Source organism: Schistocerca piceifrons, chromosome 10, assembly GCF_021461385.2.
Source record: "Schistocerca piceifrons isolate TAMUIC-IGC-003096 chromosome 10, iqSchPice1.1, whole genome shotgun sequence".
Lineage (NCBI taxonomy): Eukaryota > Metazoa > Arthropoda > Insecta > Orthoptera > Acrididae > Schistocerca > Schistocerca piceifrons.
This window is the reverse complement of record NC_060147.1, coordinates 111,413,908-111,436,006: the sequence shown is the minus strand read 5'-3', so window position 1 is coordinate 111,436,006 and position 22,099 is coordinate 111,413,908. Positions and strand designations below refer to the sequence as shown.

The window sequence follows — 22,099 nt, the reverse complement described above, 5'->3', positions numbered from 1 at the left end:
CTTTTGCAGATTGATGGATGTTTGCGCATTGATTGTCTACGTTTGACTGTGTGATTTATTTCATTTTAGCACTGAAGATAAGCAGTCCGATTGAAAACAATATGCAATAATAAAAAAATAGTTTAAAATTTGTACAACCAATACCGGAGTTTCCCTGGTTTGCAGTACTTGTGTGGTTGTGGTGCACAAATTTCCTAATGGAATCCAATCTCAACAAATGACACCTGTTCCCTGGGCTTCAAGGTCATACTTTAATCATTCCAATGACTAGCAGAGACAGATGAGAATATCAGTCTTGCTCACAAAGTTTCAATGAAGCTCACAATTTGCAGCATTGTCCCCAGAGCTGACTGTGGACTCCTGGTTCTGAGTCGAGTAGAAGGCTTGAACCACATTCTCTGTGACAAGTTAGGCTGTGAGTTCCTAGACTTGCGCTCTAGGGTTGATAGTTGTAGGGTCTCCTTAAATGGATCAGGTGTGCACTACACATCAGAGACTGCTAACCAGGTAGCTGACTGTGTGTGGAGTGCAACAAAAGAGCTTTTTAGATTAGGCAACTCTACATCCAATCCAGATTATGATAGCTGTAGGAAACTAAGAAGTATCAGTGCAAGATCAAAAGAAATGCCTGCCACAGTGAGAGTATTAAAATTCTAGTGGTTATCTGCCAAAGTATTTGCAATCAAGTGCCAGTTTGAAGCACTCCTAAAAAGCACTAAAGCTCATATAATACTATGCACAGAAAGCTAGTTAAAACCTGAAGTTGACAGTAGTGAGATCTTTGGAGAAAATTTAAGAGTATACTGAAAGGACAGCAACATGAGTAATGGAAGTGGAGTATTTGTCAAAGTAGACAAGAAAGTCAAATCCACTGAGACAGAAACTGAAGCTGCATGTGAGGTGGCTTGGGCAGGACTCAGTGTCAAGGGTAGGCATAAAATTATAATAGGGCCCTATCAAGCACCAGACTCACCTCCTGATGTAACCAGAAGCTTTAAAGAAAACTTCAGTTCATTTGTGCATAAGTTTGCTAATTGTACTATAATCATTGGAGGAAACTTTAATCATCAAACAATCAATTGGGACAGGTACAGTTTTGTTAGAGGTGGGTGTGAGAAGACATCCAGTGAAACATTACTAAATGCTGCACACTACCTACAACAGGTAGTTCAGAATTCCGATCACGACAGATATATTTAGATCTAATGGTAGCAAACAGACCTGACCTCTTTGAGGAAGTCCACATCGAAACTGGTTTCAGTGATCGTACGGCAGTTATATCAACTATGATTACCCAAGTACAAAGGGCAACTTTAAACAAGAGAGAAAAAAAGGAGTAATGTCACACCTCAATGAGAAACTTGAAGCTTTTAGCATGGGACAAGAGCACATAGAGGAACTAGGGTCCAATTTTTTTAAAAGATAATAAAACTTGCACAGGATAGATATGTACACAGCAAAACGCTTCATGGTGGGGGAGAGACCCCCCTCCCCCCCCTGCTATACAGTCACAGTAAAGAAACTTATAAAGAAACAAAGGCTACAGAAGAAAACGTGCAAAAAAATAAGTTTAGGGGTATAGACAGAGAGATGCTGAATGAACCAAGTTTGATAGTCAAGAGAGTAATGCATGAAGCCTTCAGTACTGTAGCAGAATATTGTCAAAATGATGTTTCACAAAATAAGAAATTCTGGGTGTTTAAGTTAGTGGCATCAAAGTTAGCGTAGAGTCACTCACGGGCAAGACAGCAACTGAAATAGAGGGTTGCAAAGCAAAAGCAGAAGTGTTTAATTCTGTTTTCAAATGTTCCTTTACAGGAGTATTGCCCCAATTTAATTCGCATACCACTAAGAAGATGAGGGAAATAGATGTTTGTCACTGACACTAACAGCTGAAATTGTTAAAACTGAACAAAGCTCCAGGGCCCCAATGGAATCCCTATCAGACTCTACACCAAAACTGTGGCTGAATTAGCCCCTCTGTTAACTAGAATCTCTTACATCCCTCAAACAATAAACCATGTCCAGTAGCTGGAGGAAAACAAAGGTCCCACCTGAATGAGATTTTTCACTCTGCAGTGGAGTGTGCGCCGATATGAAACTTCATGACAGATTAAAACTGTGCACCGGACCGAGACTCTAACTCAGGACCTTTGCCTTTCGTGGGCAAGTGCTCTGCCAACTGAGCTACCCAAGTACAACTCACGACCCGTCCCCACAGCTTCAATTCTGCCAGTACCTCGTCTCCTACCTTGCAAACTTAACAGAAGCTCTTCTGCGAACCTCGCAGAAGAGCTTCCGTGAAGTAAGGCATAAGTCAGAACACAGGTCAGGTTCAGGGATGCCCATCTCCAGAAGCAGTTTCCACGTAACCTGTTTGGCCAGCCTGTCGGCAAGTTTGTTGCCTGGGATTCCGACATGTTCTGGGGTCCACACAAACACCACTGAATAACGGGACCATTCCAGGGCATAGATGGACTCTAAGAGTTACGGTAGACATGCAGAATGTTCCCTGCCATGTTGATTTGCAGTGCGTTACCTAGTCCTACTTAGTTTCACGTGAGCTCCAGAGGCCCACTGCACAGCTTCCATGGAGACGAGGCGCACGCCAGAGCTTAAGTCAAGTCTTGATGTTGACTTAATACTTATGTACCGCATTTTTAAAAAGTTTAAAATGCGTATTCAGGCTGTTTTAGTTTTATTTCTAGTCCATGCCCAAGACAAATTATAGATTCAGGTATATCTTTGGAAGAAGGCTAAATTATTTGGGATGAAACCCAGATAAAGGTTGGTTTCATTACTGCAATCGAGACTGATAGTTTCTCATATATTAAATATGGAGATAATGGAAGGATCATGAGGAGGACAAAAAGTCCCCGGAAATCCAAGAAGAGATGGCACAAATAATGATGGTCCATTAACATAGAACAGTTGTTACACCTAGTCCCATAAAAAGGAGGAAGAAGAAGAAGAAGACAATGATACGGAACTGAGCAGCAGTTGCCAGCACTGAAATTGCAAAGGCAAGACGACAATCAAAGGGGCTTGTACAGAGGCTAGCCTTACCACACAATGGCAAACTGGATCAAAGAGACATTGCTGCTGAAACAAACATCTGGCATCTATAGTTCAGTTCGTACAAAATCAGTGCCGTAAAGGAGTTTAGGACAGTGAAACAATTTGCATTTCAGGACATGTGGTTAAAAATGTGGGACAATTAAGCTTCCTCATACAACATGTTGTAAGCTGACATATAGGATAACAGCATTTATTTTAAGGGGGGATGTAATGGATTTTGGTCCAAAAAATCAATTTTTCAAAGATGTTATTTTCTTGATCTACACAGTTTAATCTATGATGTGTGTGAATTTTATCATGATAGCAGCTTTAGAAATGCCTTTAAATTGTTACACTGATTAGCTCTGCACTGGCAGCCAATCCCACCTTTTCCAACATTTGGGAAACTGCTTGCTTCAGCAGAATTTTTGTCAGTGTGAAGGCTATTTCTTTCTATGTCTCTGGCTGACATCTTTATCTTTGCCTGAAACCTTTCTTGCATGTGGTTTATTTATTTTTTGACAATATTAACACATTAGTAGGTGGAAGGTTGAATTCAGAAACCTTTACCTGGAAGTCAAGATTTATGCATAATGTGTGGTGGAAAAACAGTGTTTAGGAAATGGAGGGTTTCATGGAAATCAGTTTAACAACAAAAAAAGAGGAAGCAGCTCAAAATGAAGAGCATAAGCTCTCAGCTTCAACACTGAAACTTGGGGCAGGAGAATTGTACAGGTGCATGAATGATGTTGATATGGATTCCACTGGATTCAGTCACTGATTTAGAGCTTCTCTGTCAAGCTATAAAGTTGTCATGTTCATCTGTTAGGTGTAAAAATATGGAATGCTTGATTGTTGTTGAAGAAAGATGAGTGGGAATAGCTTGTGATTTTAAATTAATTTGTGTGGCGATGAAAAAATTTTCATTTTCCTCCTCTAAAAAAAACTGACACTTACCTATGAAAGCAATTTTAGGTTAGCATCTGCTATGAGATGCCTTGGACAGGGCAGGGAAGGAGGTGATTTATTGTGTTTTCTGAACATACCTCTACCTCGTACAAGGTTTGATACTGTATGTGATACTGCCAAAGTTTCTATGAAGCAAGCAGTGGATGAATTGGTGGAAATAGACCAAAAAGAAATAGATCCTGGGGTAGATATTCATGACAATGAATCTCCTACAAATGTTACTGACCTGTGTGTGTGTGTGTGTGTGTGTGTGTGTGTGTGTGTGTGTGTATAGATGGGACCTGGATGAAAAGGGGTCTCACATCTCTGTATGGAGTTGCATCTGTTATTGGTACTGACACAGGTACAGTTTTAGATGAAGAAATTATGTCTAGATACTGCCACCAGCGTGCAACAAGGAAAATGTCCAACAATGAAGACAATGAGAAACTGTGGCAAGAACAGCAGGCAGTAGCATTCTCTAAAAATTATAGTGGCTCAAATGGGGGCATGGAGGCTGCTGCAGTTGTGAGAGTGTTCTCCAGATCTGAGGACCATTATGGTGTTAGATATACTAAACACCTTGGTGATGGGGATTCCTCTTCATTCAAAGCTGTAATAGATAAAAATCTGTACAATATAACAATAGAAAAGTTGGAATGTGTTGGCCACTGCTGAAAGAGAAGAAAGGTGAAGTACTTGAGGCTGGAAAACTGCTAGGAGGAAAGGGCAGCCTTACTCTGAAAGAAATTTATTCTCTTTAGTTATTTTATGGGAAAGCTAACAAGAAAAAAATTAGAGGCAATGAGGCATACTGTATGGGAAATTTTTTTTCCACAAACTTTCCACTGACCAAACACCAATGCACAATCTGTGTCCGAAAGACGATTGGTGTAAGTTCAACAACAGAAATGATATGTATTCTCATAAAAATTCATTGCCAGAACCTGTTATGAATGCAATTAAGCCCACATTCAGGTTTCTTGCAAACCCTGATTTACTGAGGAAGTGTCTTCACAGAATGACACAAAATGCAAATGAAAGCCTCAATAATTTAATTTGGATTAGATGATAAAAAAGGACATTCTGTGTTCTTGAAGTACTCAAAATAGGTGTCTACGGTGCAGTTTTATGTTACAATAATGGAAATAATAGCAGAACTGAAGTGCTGAAGAGAGTTGGTATAGGTCCTGGTGTGTTTACAACAAAAGCATTTTACACCATTGATGAGAGCAGGGTCAAGAAAGCCAACAGATCAGTGTCTTACCTGCAAATACAGGCGAGGCAGATTCAAAGAGGAGAGAAGAGAAGAGAAACCTGGAGGATGAGGAGTATCAGTAAGGACGATTTAAAAAAATTGAGCTAAGAAGTATAAGAAGAAAATCTTTGAACCTCATTTTCTCTGTTTTACATTTTTTATGTTATTAGAAGCCTTTTCTCAAAAAGTATGTGTGTTAATGCTATCAAATTTTCAGGAACTGTTCACAACATGTTGCTGTCTCCCTGGAACTAAAAAATATGAGATCCTGCTATCACGTTCTGATTTTTAGATGACTGTATGTAGGGAAAAAAAATAAAATAAAAATAAAAAAAAATTTGATGTGCAAAATTAAAATCTCCGTTAATGATATTAATTTATGGTACAAATTATAACTGTAGTTCAATGGTCTTTTAACCTTCTCAGGACACTACAATAAAATTTTCAGATTAATTGCATGATTAGCATTTGAGTTATGTCTTTTTATAAAAAGACAATAAAAAATTTCAAATTTCTGCAAAATATTAATCCTGCAATTTTTAATATATTTTCCGTTAACACACAGCTTTTTTTTGCTTTACACAATCAAATTTTTATGTTTGTACATTAATAAATATGGCTTTAATGATTTTTTAAATAAATGTTTACATTTTCCATTACATCCCCCCTTAAGAGAGGAACCAAAAAACAGTACTGCATACCTCAAGGCATTCATTCTCCAAACAGAGCTCCTATCTGAATGGAGCATGATGTGATAACAAAAAGGCACCTTCTGTGTTTTAGTGAGGGGAAAACTGAAAGCAACGAAAGAGAACCCAAGAAGACTTCTGTACAGCTGCTTGAAGTTAATGCTCAGCTAAAGTCACAGGAGCTGAAACAAATGCAAAAGTTCTCAACACAGAGAACAGGTGCACCCACCACACTCACTGATTGCACAATTACATTGATGGCCATAAGGAATACTGTAACACTTAACAGCAATCCCTGAATGATGCTATTCTTCCGTATATGAGACAGAAAGTGCCTCTGAAATCCTAGTGGCGGAGTATGGTCAAGATATGGTGATTCCAGGTGATAATGCAGCTTTATGCATGTGGAAAAAAGACATCAGTAAGGTGCATGTAGCTGTAGTGGAAAATTAAGAAAGACAGGATTATACTCTATCCCTGATGTTATTCAATGTGTATGTAGAGCAAGCTGTGAAGGAAATCAAGACGCATTTGGAAAGGGGAATTAAAAGTCCTGGTAGAAGAAATAAAAATTTTGCAAATTGCTGTTGACACCACAGTAGCTCTGTCAGAGACAGCAAAAGACTGGGAAGAACAGTTGAACAGACTTGACATCACCTTGAGAAGAGGTTATAAGATGAACATCAACAAAAAATAAAACAAAGATAATGGAACACAGTTTAATCAAATCAGGCGATCTTGGGAGTATAATAACAACAGGAAATGAGATACTAAAAGTATCAAACAAGTTTTGCTATTTTGGCAGCAAAATAGCAGACAGTGACAGACAGAGAGGATATAAAATGCACTTCTGCAAACAGAAATTTGAGCACTGAGTACAAATATAACAGGCAGGAAATCTTTTCTGAAGGAATTTGTCTTCAGTGTAGCCTTGCACATAAGGGAAACATGGACAGTAAACAGTTCAGAGAAGAAAATAGCAAACTTTAGGAGTGTAGTTCCGCCAAAGAATGCTGAAGATTAGATCATATTCCTAAAGAAGAGGAATGGAATTGAACTGGTGGGAAAAAAGGAAGTTATGGTAGAGCTCAACTTAAAAAAGATATTGGTTGAGAGATCACATCCTGAGCTTTTCAGGAGTTATCAGTTAGGTTATAGAGGGAAGTCTAAGACATAAAAAAGGTACAGAGAGGCCAAGGTTCGAATAGGTGGTTGGTAAAAGCATGCCAGGCTGCCAATTCCAACAGGACAAGGTGATCAGTTGTTGACTGACTATTCAGGAAGTCACAGTGATAGGTGGACAAAAATTTTCATGATTCTTGATCCACAATTCTCTACAGTAATTTGCAAAGCAGATTAGTGAGACTGATTGGTCTACAGTGGTTAACAGAAGATGGAATTTTTGCCTGGCTTACAAACTGGGATTTTAAGAAAACTGTTTGTGAAAGAATGCGATATTTCCACATCTTACAGAGTGATATCGTGGTTAAATAAAGTACTGAATTCCTTTTTGTTATTTGCAAATTAAGTAAAGCACTGCAGAAAATTTTAAAGACTTTGTGGTGGTAAAACCGCATTGTGTAAACTTCGTGTATGGTTAATTTTATTTAAAAGTGAGAGAAGAATGGTATTTCATTTCATTCTTGTGTAATTAGTTTTTATATTTGCCAGACGGTCATGTGCAGCAAGAAAATTCTGTCCCTGCACATCGAGAATCATGTGGTCCAAACAATTGTCATATTTCGTGATTGTTTCAAGATAATGAAATGAGGATTTTTGCAAATTTACGGACTGATAACTGAGGTTTACAGTAATGTGATGAATGATGCATCAGTTCAGAACTGGTGTATTATGTTTAATGGCAGACGGAAGAATTCATGACGAAAGTCGCTTGTACCAGCCCTCAATGGTGACTGACGGACTCAAAGCAAAATCGAAACAAAGAAAATGCAAGAAGACAGGCATTTCAAAATTAGTGGACTGCACTCATTCTTTCCAGATATTTCAAGAACTGTGTTGTAAGAGATTGTTAGTACAGATCTGGGCTATAAAAAGAAGTGCATGCCAGGTAGGTCCCTCGAATTTTGTCAAACACAAAATCTGGTATCGCAGCCTAGCAATTTTGAAAGCTCACCAGAAGACGTGGATTTTTATGACAGGAACTATGCAGCACTTCCATGAGTGTTAGTGTTGCTGCTGCAGCACAGCCCACTACAGCGTGCCCATCTTGCTGGCTGACAAGTGCTTTCGGGTGCCGTTTAAAGCTGGCAGTGCAGAGGCTCTGTCCTGTTGTGATTGCACTTCTCCCTTGTATTGTTCTCATAACCCAATGATTGTTTAATATTTGCTACACCCTAGGTTGTCAGTCTGGATTACACATTAGGACTTACTACTCTGCAGTGATGTCTCCGTTGTCTGTTGTCTTGTGTTGTTTTCCTCCTGTTCACACTCAGTGACTTGCTGTTGAGGCTGTTAGCCTGTGTCTACAGGTTCCCGAGTAGTTCTCTGTCCTGTCACAATCATCGAGTCACTATATTTATATTTTTGTTGCTCAGCCATGGCCTTGTATGCAGCTATGAAGGACTTTCTTTCTTCTTTGGGTAGTTATTGCTTTAAGCAAATATAATACAGCTATGATAATTTCTCTTGGAGAATATATGAACTCCTTTGTGTGTGTGTGTGTGTGTGTGTGTGTGTGTGTGTGTGTGTGTGCATGCACGCACACACATTGTCCATAAACATATACAATATCAACTGGATAACATCAAACTTCTCACAGATTATAATATTCAACACAAAACATACACATAAAAGTGTATTCAAAGAAAAAAATAAATCTGAATGACATTTCATTAACCTCATCAGAGAGAGAGAGAGAGAGAGAGAGAGAGAGAGAGAGAGAGAGAGAGAGAGAGGGGGGGGGGGAGAGGGAGGGAGAGGGAGAGGGAGAGAGAGAGAGAGGGAGAGAGAGAGAGAGAGAGAGAGAAGCGCCATAGAAACTAAGAAATTGGTACATATGCATATTCAAATACAGAGATATGTAAACAGGCAGAATAACAGCGCTGCAGTTGGTAATGCCTATATAAGATGACAAGGGTTTGGCACAGTTGTTAGATCGATTACTGCTGCTACGATGGCAGGTTATCAAGGTGTGAGTGAGCTTGAATGTGGTGTTATAGTCGGTGCACAAGCGATGGGACACGGCTTCTCCAAAGTAGTGATGAAGTAGGGATTTCCTGTACGACCATTTCACGAGTGTACCAGGAATCCAGTAAAATATCAGATCTCCGACATCACTGCGGGCGGTAAATAATCCTGCAAGAATGGGACCAACTACGACTGAAGAGAACTGTTCAACATGGCAGAAGTGCAGCCCTTCTGCAAATTGCTACAGATATCAATGCTGGGCCATCAACAAGTGTCAACGTGCAAACCATTCAATGAAACATCATCGATATGGGCTTTCGGAGCCTAAGGCCCACTCGTGTACCCTTGATGACTGCACGACACAAAGTCTTATGCTTTGCCTGGGCCTGCCATCACCGACAATGGACTGCTGATGACTGGAAACATGTTGCCTGGTCAGACGAGTATCATTTCAAATTGTGTCAAGGGGATGGACGTGTACAGGTATGGAGACAACCTCATGAATCCATGGACACTCTGTGTCAGCAGGGGACTGTTCAAGCTGGTGGAGGCTCTGTAAGGGTGTGGGGCACGTGCAATTGGAGTAATATGGGACCCCCGATATGTCTAGATAAGATTTTGGCATGTGATACATACGTAAGAACCCTGTCTTATCACCTGCATCCATTCATGTCAATTGTGCATTCCGAGGGACTTGGGCAATTCCAGCAGAACCGTGCAACACCTCACATGTCCAGAATTGCTACAGAGTGGCTCCAGGAGCACTCTTCTGAGTTTAAATACTTCTGCTGGTTATCAAACACACCATAAATGAACATTATTGCGCATATCTGGGATGCCTTGTAGCATGCTGTTCAGAAGAGATCTCCACCCCCTTGTACTCTTAACAGATTTATGGACAGCCCTGCAGGAGTCATGGTATCAGTTCCCTGCAGCACTACTTCAGACATCAGTCGAGTCCATGCTACATCATGCTGCGGCACTTCTGCATTCTCGCAGAGGCCTTTACACTATATTAGGCAGGTGTACCAGCTTCTTTGGCTCTTCCGCGCGCGCGCGTGTGTGTGTGTGTGTGGGGTGTGTGTGTGTGTGTGTGTGTGTGTGTGTGTGTGTTTGTTTCCTGAGGACTTTGTGCTTCTTCAAAGTAGTCCAGCGATGCTAAGTGTTTCTACTTGTTTTATAGTTTTCATTCACGAGCATCATTCATTGACAATGCAGTAAGTAACATGACACAGTCAGCATCCACATCCGTAGGTGGGTAATCTGAATGTCTGATTGCAATGTGGAGGATTGAAATTCGAGTCCCACCAGTGCCAGGTATTTTTCCATGTTGGGAGTTTTGTATCTGACAGTGATTCCGATGCCCTACCTAGCAAAGACATGGACATGTCAGAGGCACTACGGGTTCAAGCGGGTGGCTGCAGGCCACCGTTGTAAGGGCACCCACTGCCGAGGTATGTGCGTTACATGGCGCCACCCAGTGTCGAGTGTCTGCTGCCGAGTTGTGGTCTGGGCTTATGGTGCATCTCACTCCGTGCTGTACTTCGTAGCTGTTCGTATCGTGCCACTGCACAGCCATGTTGTTTGTTGTTTCCTGTCTCCAGTGGTTACCGATTTGGAACTGTTGTATTGCTGTGCAACTTCGCTACATCCTGCACTTGTTAGTGCTTTGTTCAACTCGTGAACTCAGTCTCTTGCGGACTTGTAGGAATGTGTCTTCATTCCACTGTGGTTTGCTATATCCACCGGAGGCCACAACATTGGGATCACAAATTTACTTCAAACTATGTACATCTTTACTAGGCTATTAAAACAACATAATGTACAAGTAGTATGGTGCACTACTCTGGCAATTCCAAGAAAATTGCAAGAAATGTTTTATGCATCTATTATATGGCACACACATCTGTGAGCAGGTGCCAGGCGTTAGAGTTCGTGGTGGTCAAGTGGTTAGCGTTCAAGCATCGTAAGATGATTGTGCATGAGGCGACACTTCAGCTACCACTCAAACTTGATTTTTAATCTGAATTATTGGAAGAAAGAGAAAATTTTCCAAATGTCAACAAGGTGTGGCTTTCTTTAAAAACTCTGAACATACCCCGTAAATGCTGGATAACGGCATTCATTCACTGTAGTTGATGCCATTTCAATTTATGTTTCCCATGTCCATATGACAAATACCATCCTGTAGCATGTGATGTTGAAAGCACATCCGACGAGTAATTGTACATTACTCTTGTGGTCTAGCACATTGTGACTTACTACCTTACCGATTGTAAATAACGTCATTCATATCATTATTTATAGAGGTTTGACTTTGGATTTCCATGCCTGTTCCTTGACCTTCAAAATTTAATTAGAAATAATAAATAGTCAAATAATAAATGAAATTCACTACAACTTCATGAAAATGCACGTAGTTTTTCTTTCCACCATATTACCTCTCATATGTCATATAAATTAAATAATGTGACCAGTGATGACACAAATATAGATTAAAAAGTATTAGCAAGATTTGGACTGTCACCTTGTCCACAGCCCTCTTTCCAAGCAGCACAAATGCTAACCACCTGACCACAATTACTTCTTTCAGCCAGTCCCTCCGCACAGAAATATCAGTTACATAACAGACGTGTAAAACTTCTCTTGCAGTTTTCTCAAAATGTCAGAGTAGTGCACATTACTACTTGCACATTATGTTGTTTTAATGGCCTAAAGATGCACAAAGTTTGACGTAAATCCATGATCCAAATGCCGTGGCCTTCCCTTGTTAGTAAAATGTTGTTTCGGAGGGTTTGAGCCCATGATTACAATCCTCTCCACGTTTCTGGATCCTTTCATTCATGGTGTTATCCTCCCATTGTCCAAGAGCATAAATGGTGTCACATACCTGCTTATTTACTAAGGAAAAATGTTGCTTAGACCCCTTGACTTGTCCTGTGACCATGCCCCTGATTAGACAGCTGAATGTATCTGTTGACTGCTGTGGACAAGTTAACTCACTTTGCTCTGCCACTCCCAAGGTCCTGAGGATGTGTTTAAATGTGGCCTCTGTGTTTTCCTTAAGTGCTATCCATGTATTTACACGTCCTGTTCCAATGAACCTCTTACTGCTGCGGATGAATAACTCCCATATCTCATTGAATAAAAAAGTTCAAAGTATTTATATGCAACATATGTGCCTCTGTGTTGTATAATGCAAATTTCAACAGATCAAAATTTTTGCGTGTTTAAAAAGCTGATACCACTGTGCATCTCACACATTTTAAACTCTCACAGGTAAGCAGTAAGCTGCCACCAAATTGAAGCAAATGAGTACCAAGGTCAGCGGTAGGTTAGCAGATGTCGTGAGGGGGCGTGCCCACATGACAAAACAAAATGTTCTTTACTTCCTGAATAAACCTGATAATAGTGCTGCCTACGGGTTGTCATCGAGGTTCCATGTCATCCGGCAGGCTTTCAAAAAATGTCAGGCTTGGATATTACAGTAAAGAAGAAACAACATTTAATCTCTATTAGAAGCTCTCCAATCCAACCAAACTGAAGTACTAAAATGAATTTAACTATTCTCGCACAAATTTTCTCACTTTTCTTGCTGTGTCAACTGAGATTGGGGCATCGTGTGATATGGTTAGAAAGCCAAGAACATTTTATTCTGTTCTGCTGATGCGAAAGTCTCAGAGCATACACAACTACCCTTGTATAAAGACATTCAGAACATTGCTCACAGTTGTCACAGATATGATAAGTGAGTTGGGGGCAACAATCATTATAAAAAACAGGATTTTTTTCAGCAGCAACAAGTCTTTGTGAAATTACAATCACCAAATTTCTCCTCCAAATGTCAAAAACGCTTTGTGACTCTGCCTACAGAGAGATAAATGAACATCATCGTGAAAGTGACAATCAACAAGCTACCGTTTGAGGGCACTGCTGCAGCGTATATGCAACGCAGTGCAACTCTGACATGGCTATACAAGCCCCGACATCTAGGCAAGCGATTAATGTGGCATTCGTGTCTTTCTGACATGTGTCGCAAATAAGGAGATGTGAGCTGTGGCAACGTTATTAACAAATGTGGCCAAACATGACCAATGTGCTGTTATTCTTTTCTTGCCCGGTGAAGGATGAGCACTAGTAGGAATTCATCAGAGAATGAAGAATGTTTATACGGCAGCGCATCTGTCAAAAACCTCCACTGTGGAAAACTGTGACAAAGGGTGCTGCTGCATCATGATAACACACATTCCCATATCACAAATGTCACACCGCAGAAGTTACGCCAGCTCTAGTGGGAGACACTCGAGCACTCACCCTATAGTCCTGGTGTCTGACAAGGATGTGCAGCAGGCAGTTATGTACCTTTTCATGCAATAGGGCATAGTGTTTTACCAAGCACTTATATCCAACACGGTGCATCGGTGGGACGATTGCCTCAATGCTCACTGTGATTCTGCCCGATTGTTGTACCGATTCTGGAGTGCGCAGCATTCAAACAAACTTTTTAACTGTCCCTTATAAAATAAAAGAAGTCTGAACTTAAAGGGGAATGTTAACGTGTTCATTTCTCACATGTATTATTTGAAAATGGAATGGTAGGAAAATAGTCTGACACCAGTTCTGTCAACCCTCTACCTACCACTTTTGTGTTAAATGCAAAATGCTCATGTGGATGTAGTTCCTTACCTGAGACTGACAAGCTTTCTCGGAAACTTGGCAAACGGCACTCCAGTAACGAGGGAATAGCTGAATATCAGGCAGCGCACACTGGACAATTCGAGGATACTGCTCAGACCTGGTCGTAACTTCTGAAAATCCAACTGTTCCATCACCAATGTGCGAAGTCTCGGTAGCCCAATGAGGCAGGGGACGAAGGCTCTGCCGAGACCTATGCAACCTGACACGTCCAGTCTGGAAAAAACAAGTGTGCTATCATAAATTTCTGGGAACACGTTGGCAGAGGAAATTTAATGAATTCTATTTATAGTTGTAATCTGTGAAACAGAGTTACAAGAAAAAGTGTTACAAAATTAAACTCCAATCCAATGGAGATGAGGGGTGGAAGGAATGACAGATATACACGGTGGCCAAAATAAAGAGGCCCCACGTCTCGTAAACAACATGCAGGCAATTCACTCTTTTCTTGAAAATACAGAAAACCAGTTATTAAATTATTATTATTATTATGAAAAACAATGTACTGAACATTCCATAGGTCAACAGTTCACAGGTGGTGCTGAAAATGTTCAGCAGAAACATTGCTAAACAAACTCAGCACGATTCCACACATTTGTGGAAACTTAATGCCAATTCATTTGATGTGATTTCTGCAATGGCACTGAGAATGTTTGTTTACAATTCTTCAATTGTATGTTGGTTGTTACTGTAGACATTATCCTATAAATTACTCCACAAATAAAAATCATGGGTAGACAGATTGGGCGATTTGGAAGGTTATAAACCTGTGGAAACAGTACATTATTGTCCCAAAGTTTCATCAACGTATGACATTGAAAACCATGTAGCATGTGCCAAATGAATGTCTGCAACAATTCTGTTACACACATTTGAGATTGTGTTGTTTCAGAAAATGAGGTCTACAATCCATTGGCATAAAACTGCACACAAAATGCCTACTTCCAAATAATGCAGAGGCACCTAAAAGCATTCCCTGGGATTGTCTGTTTAACAATAGCATGTGGTTTGAGAGTTCATCTACTTGCTAAGGTGAAATTGTGCTTTGAGTTGAAATAGAGATTTGGTTCAAGACAACTATCAGTGATCTGTAGGTTTTAATATTTGCATCATTCTTACTTTGTATGCTCGAATATGTAACAGCTTCAACATGTTCTGGCATGATGTTCGTTTGATGTTTGGTTGCGAGGACTGCATCGACTACAGGGACTTATCCCTTGCATGCTTCCCGTGAGACCCACATTCCCAACTGCCCACAATCTACATACATAATGTACTTAATAGATATTTGCCCATCCCCTCATTAGTGTGCATGAGTAGTGAGTGGATGGGCAAATATCTATTAGGACAGTTGGGAATGTGGGTCTGCAGTCGCGCTATTCATCTGTGTCCTCGGTGGCTCAGATGGATAGAGCACCTGCCATGTAAGCAGGAGATTCTGGGTTCGAATTTCAGTCGGGGCACACATTTTCAGCTGTCCCCATCAAGGTATATCGACAACACCTGTCGGCAGCTGAGGGGTTTCAATTAATTATCATTTATGTTTTTCTGCATGGCGGACAAATGGCATGCATATCTGCTGAGGAGAAAGTCACAGTGGTAGTTTGGCAGCTTCTGCATACAGATCCTTAACTGAGCTAGTGTAAAAGGTGTCAGTGGCTACATGGATGCCATGATGGTGGATAGTATTGAGAAGACATAAGAGGTATGGACATGCAGATGTATAGATGAAACACCCATAGTCTAGTTTCAAACGGACAAAGGATCAGTACAAATGGAGAAGGGTGGCCCAATCCACTCCCCAGGAAGTACCATTGAGGACATATAGGACATTGAGGGACAGCATACAGATGGCGGCCAGGTAAGACACATGGGAGGACAAAGAAAGTTTCTTATTGAGCATGAGCCCCAGGAATAGCAGATATGACCGGACTGAGATAACTTCATAGCCTGCTTTGATCTTTCAAGCACTGCTCTATCGAAGGTGAGAAAAAGACTGCATGTGGGCACTAAGGATCCAGCTACTTTTTTCATCATCCAATAGATGGCAATGACACCCTGATCAGAGAGGTATGTTTGGATTTCTGCCTCAGTCAGACTATTGAGCAGCCTAGTGTAAATAACACTACAGGAAGAATTCAGAGTTCTATGGGCCTCAACACGTACAGGATAGCTGTGGAGAAGCAAAGTGGCAAGTAGTTGTTGTGCGTGAGAATTGGAAGTAGTCTCCAAAAGCAAAGTGCCATTGCATAAATAAGAGCAGGATTTCACAGGGTTAGCAGTTGCATTAACACCTTCCTGAATAATAAATGGATTTACCATGACAAAGGACTGACCACCTTCAGTACGTGAAACCACAAGGAACCGTGGTGAAGCTGGGAGAGTCTTTGAATCGGGAGCTTCATTCTGTTAACATTGGTAGACATGGACTGCGAAGATGATTGGCTCATTGCGAGAAAATCCACCACGATTGCCAGCTTCTCCAATGGTGTGCTCCTTCCAACTGGGAGCCCACCCTCAGAGGGTGGGCTCACCCACCTTAGGTGATTGTTTCATACTTCAGGTCATGCATCCTGAACACCTGACAGATGGACCAATGGGCAATTTGGAAATGTAGCAGCTCAGGCAATCACCCCTCCCTGGGCCTGGCCTGTACCAGGGAGTACGTGCAAACCCTACTTGTCAACCAGGAGCCAGGAATTACACGTTACCCAGTCACCTGTTATGCGTTAGACAAGTGGGCCAACCTTCAGGAGTGCACATGGAGGAAAAAGAAAAAGAAGAAGAAGAAGAGCCTCAAATGACAAAGTGGAGGAAGGATAGGAGAAAAGGAATGAAAAACAGTGGGGAGACTGTTCTCATGGCAGCTATTGAAAATGTGGAACACATTCCCAAAAACACCCTAGACATGTTCCCCAAGGAAGAGGAAAAGGAATAGCAAGAGGGCAGACTTGCAGCACAGAAGAAAAAAGATGCTGAAAAGGCTGGGGCCCCACAACAGCCAAGCACGAACCCGCCAAAGAGCAAAAAAATGGTTCAAATGGCTCTGAGCACTATGGGACTTAACATCTACGGTCATCAGTCCCCTAGAACTTAGAACTACTTAAACCTAACTAACCTAAGGACATCACACACATCCATGCCCGAGGCAAGATTCGAACCTGCAACCGTAGCAGTCGCGCGGTTCCGGACTGAGTGCCTAGAACCGCTAGACCACCGCGGCCGGCACCAAAGAGCAGCGAGCCCCTGCGGGGAGGGGGGTGGGGACTTGTAGGCTATGTCAGCAACATGGCGATCATCTTAAAACCTGCCATCTTGGATTCAACTCAAAAATTTCCAATGGGAAGGTGGTCCTGTGACATATAAACAGCTAGAGAACGTCACCAGAAAAATGATGACGTTATTTTGAACACAGCTTTATTCATTCTGGAGTTATAACCAATTATGTGTGGCAGCAGTGATACGCTCAGCAGCATGAGTGTTATGTATTGAAAAGGCATTAAGCCGACACTACACACTCCCGAGAGAACACCAACAATTACAGAAATGGTTTAATGTGCTGTCCATTATGTCTGAGTATTAATGCTATCCTCCAAGCCCAGTCCTGATGAATTCTGACCAACTTATCCAGCTGAATTTGACCACAGACATCAACAATGAGCTGCCACAGACATCAACAATGAGCTGCTTAACATGAACAATAACCCATACTTTCACAGCATAAACCAGTGCTTTAACATGACACCACAGGTAGAAATCCAAAGGAGTTGAACTTGGTGAATGAGGTGGCCACTCCACTGTACCCCTATAACCAATCCCCTATTGGGGAAAGTGCTCACACAGGTATGCCCTCACACTGTGTCCATAATGTGATGGGGCTCCAACTGCTGGAAGAATTCTGGAAATGTCCCATCCTCCATTAATAGCTAAGGAAACACCTTGATCATATAACCGTTGGCTGTTAATGAATTTTAAATAGAAAATGGTCTCACCACTTTGGTACCCCACACACCACAATAGGCTGGCTGTCACTTTTTGTGAGCCGACTCAATCCAGTGCAGATTTGTGTCTGATCAATATCTGTGATTCTGCTTTTTCACCACAACATTGATAAAGAAACTGACTTCATCACTGAATAGTACCTGATAAGGAAAACCAGGATCTATCTGCAGTTGCTGTGTCATCCATTCTGCAAATTGTACCCGACGGTCTGGGTCATTATCATTCAGTTTAATTTTGTATGGGTGCCATTTGTGCTCCAATAAAATTCACAGGATTGAGATACAACTAACCCGACACTCTCGTGGCAGGCAGTAAATGCTCCATTGCGGTCTCTCGCCAAACAATGCCAGCACACTCACTGCTGCTCCTTAATCGGTGGCAGCTTTTGGTCTTCCTACTTTTGGTTTATCTGTGATGGAACCTGTTGCCTGGAATTTGGCCAACAGTTTGGCAACTGCACTGTCTGGTCGGATGACAACTGTCGAAATCATCAGCAATGACTAATGCATGTCTTTCTCCTGACACCAGGATGATTTCGATCCGTTCTTCTTGTGTTAATGACGTTTTTGTAACCTGCAAATGAGGGAATGACATTTAAAACGTGAGCAGGAGTAAATGTTACCTACCATTTAAACACATGTAACTTGTAAGGCATGGGATTTGCAATGTTTAAAACTCCCTTTGATGCCTTGTAGGTACATGCTACACAACTCGTTATAACTTGAGAATGAATGAAGCCATGTTCAAAATAGCAACATAATTGTTTTTCTGGTGAAATTCTCTCCCTGCATGGTATATCACACAACTACCTTCCAGTGGAAATCTTACAGCTGAAACCAAGATGGGTGCCATGTTGGTGTCACAGCCTATTAGTTTTTGCCCCTCCCCTTCCTCATGTGTAAGGACTTTCGTTTTACTGTTTTATACTATGTTTGGATTTTATGAGGATGTTGCCAGACTTTTGGACCATCTGTACTATGTGTGGTTGTGCTGAAATACTGATCATTTGCATATCCAAATGTTTCGTACACTACATGCCAATCTGATATTTGTTGGAGGCTGCCTTGATAGTGCTGCAATTTTAATGGCCACCAGTGTATTTTTATTTAATGTCATTACTCAATGACTCTCAACACAATTTCAGTCACGGCATCAGCGACTAATTATTACAACTGTTGACTGCTTCACCAGTTTTTTCCATTGCTCAGCCCATTACTTTGTATGCTCTACATGGAAAAGTCAGCAACATAACTGCTCACATATCAAGATCTTCCAGATGGTAGATCTGGGAGAAGGCAGCGTCAGACAGTTGCACGACATTTCTGACAATGAGTTCCCGCAAAGCAGGGCATCCGTGGCTGATGGCAATTACTGTCTCGTTGTCCAGATAAAATGCTCCTCGCAGATCCAGCAGTCTCAGTTTTGTCAGCCCACCAGTCCTAAAAAGCACAATCAAGTATGTACAGTAGTTCATGTTATGGAATGTTAATTTTTCTTCAATATGTAAAAATTAGAAAGAAATCTCTGAAGCTCCTAACATGCACCCTGCCTACCAACTTTCACTGCTTTGGTATGCTAATAAGATACCACTCTAAAGTAACTTTTGCAAAAATATTTAGGTGACAATGCTACCATTTTTTGAAATATATAGGTCACAGATCATTTATCGCATTTGGACCAGGTAGAACTGTTAGAACACTTGTGTTCTTTACAAGTATGGTTGTACATATGAGGCACAAAGCCTGATTGTGTATCAAATGTCAACAATGTAGGAAAAGCCAGATTGCTACTTACCATAAAGAAGACATGTTAAGCTGCACATAGGCACAACTGAAAGACACTTACACAAAGATTTCGACCACAGCCTTCACCAACAAAAGAGAAACTATGAAACACATGCCATTAATACCACAAGCAAACACACCTCACACGCACACAGCTGCCAACTATGGCAGATCAGGCCAGAATGCTTGAGCTGCCTTAGTTGGCAATCGTGTGTGTGAGGTGTGTTGCTTGTGTGTATGAATGGTGTGTGTTTCTCTATTGGTGATGAAGGCTGTGGCCTAGAGCTTAACTGTGCCTGTCTGCAACATAATGTGTCTGCCTTATGGTAAGTAGCAATCTGTCTTTTCCTACATTGTTGATTTTCCTACCTGGGTTTCCACTGTTTGAATGTATCAAATATTGAATACTTAATGTAGATTGGTTTTAGACATACCTGACCAATTACCAATTGTGAATACTGAGAGTGAAAAAAGATGATTATAAAGGGTGCTAAAAAAGAAGCTGATCATTAGGTCAGAGAAGGATAGACAATATCAAACTGAACAAAAATTTCCTAACAATCACAGGTCAGAAAATGGCAACCAATCAGTGGCAGGCATGCATAAGTTTGTTCAGTATGGGCATGTGTTTGGGTGTGCCTTGCACTGAAAATTTGTCATAAGAAAGCTGTTACTGTGCTTCTTAGGATAGAAGTTCATTCATACTCTCTGTACACTAGCAAAAAAAAAAAAAAAAAAAAAAATGTTGCTTTAAGGTACCATTATTAACGAACATCATCCCTTACATCCACCATTTTAGGGCAATGCCAATTCTCCAATAATGAAAGTCATCTTAACAAATTAATGCCACTACAGGACTGTTAGCTGAGTCTCTTTAGTAGTGACGCTTTACTCAACAAATTCCACAGAAAATTTGTGTCTAATGTTATTAGACCTGGATAATAATTTAATGTTTACCTAGTAAATATGGTAGTGAAAGCTCTGGCAGAATGTAAATAATTTATGAGTAAAGAACAGAAATCACTGGATAGTAGACGTATTGAGTTGTCTACAGAAGGGGAAAAAATTAATTAATTTAAAGCTTTCAGGTCAATCTTGAGAGCTGGAGTACAAATACACTCTCTGATCAATACTATTCAGACACCCCTATGTAACACAGAATCTACATCTACATCTGCATCCATAGCCCGCAACCCATTGAAGTGCATGGCAGAGGGTACATGCCATTTACCAGTTATTAGGGTTTCTTCCTGTTCCACTGATGTATGGCGCACAGGAAGAATAAGTCTTTAAATGCCTCTGTCCATGTCTTAATCTAATCTTGTCCTCACAATCCCTATGTGGGTGATACATGGTGAGGGGGGGGGGGGGGTTCAGTATATTCCTTGAGTCATCAATTAAAGCCAGTTCTTGAAACTTGAGGCAGTTTAGGTGCATATTACAAAGTCTGTCAGGTCATTTTCTTCTGCAACTCCATGACACTCTCTCATGGGCCAAACAAACCTGTGCCATTCATGCTTCCTCTCTCTGTATACATACAATACGACCCCATTAGTCCTATTTGGTATGGGTCCCACACACCTGAGCAATATTCTAGAACACGTTGCATGAAGGACTTGTACACTCTCTCCTTTGTAGCCTAATTGCATTTTCTCAGTATAGTATCAATAAACTTAAGTCCACTGCATGCTGTACCCTAAACTGAGCCTATGTGATCATTCCGTTTCATTCCCTACAAATCACTAAATCCAGGTATTTGTACAGGTTGGCGAATTCAAACTGTGTGTCACTGATACTATGGCAATAGGACCCTACTTTTTTTGTTTTGTGAAGTGCATAATTTTACATTTCTGAACATTTAAAACAAGTTGCCAATCATTACACCAGTTTGAAATCTTATCAAGATCTTATTGAATATCTATGTCTCCTTTGAGACAGTGGTTTATTACAGATAACTGCATCATCCGCAAAATGTCTGAGGTTTCTATTAACATTGTTCACACGGTCATTACGATACAACATGCACAGCAAGGGTCCCAACACACTTCCTTAGGACAAATCTGGAGTTACTTATACATCTGACGACATCACTATGTCCAAGGTAACCTGCTGAACCATCCCCACCAAAAAATTCAATCCAGTAACAAATTTCGCTTCGTACACCATACGATCACATTTTTGCAATAAGTATGATGTGGTACTGAGTCAGATGCTTTTCAGAAATCAAGACATACTGAATCTATCTTACTGCCTGGCAAAAAGGTTTCATTATGTCATGTGAGAACAGCGCGAGTTGAGTTTTGGGTAACTGATATTTCCGTGATACACGCTGGTTGGCTTGGAGGTGGTCAATGTGTTCAAGATACCTCAGTACGTTTGAGCTCAGAATACATTCCAAGATTCTACAACAAATTGATGTCAAGGATTATTGGACAGTAGTTTTGTGGATTACTTCTACAACCCTTCTTGTGGACAGGTGTGACCTTTGTTTTTCCAAGAACAGTGCCTTTTTTTTTGTT

The 22,099-nt window shown here is 40.9% G+C and overlaps 1 protein-coding gene across 1 annotated transcript in view; it reads right to left on the bottom strand.

Moving 5' to 3' along the window:
• The window catches only part of LOC124719076, a 90,102-nt gene that overhangs the window by 2,885 nt on the left and 65,118 nt on the right, over positions 1 to 22,099 (bottom strand). The window contains exons 6-7 of the mRNA XM_047244757.1: positions 19,056 to 19,235; positions 13,786 to 14,010 (exon numbers count right to left, since the gene is read on the bottom strand). Of these exons, the coding sequence (XP_047100713.1) occupies positions 13,786 to 14,010; positions 19,056 to 19,235 (405 nt within the window). The remainder of the gene's footprint in view (positions 1 to 13,785; positions 14,011 to 19,055; positions 19,236 to 22,099) is intronic.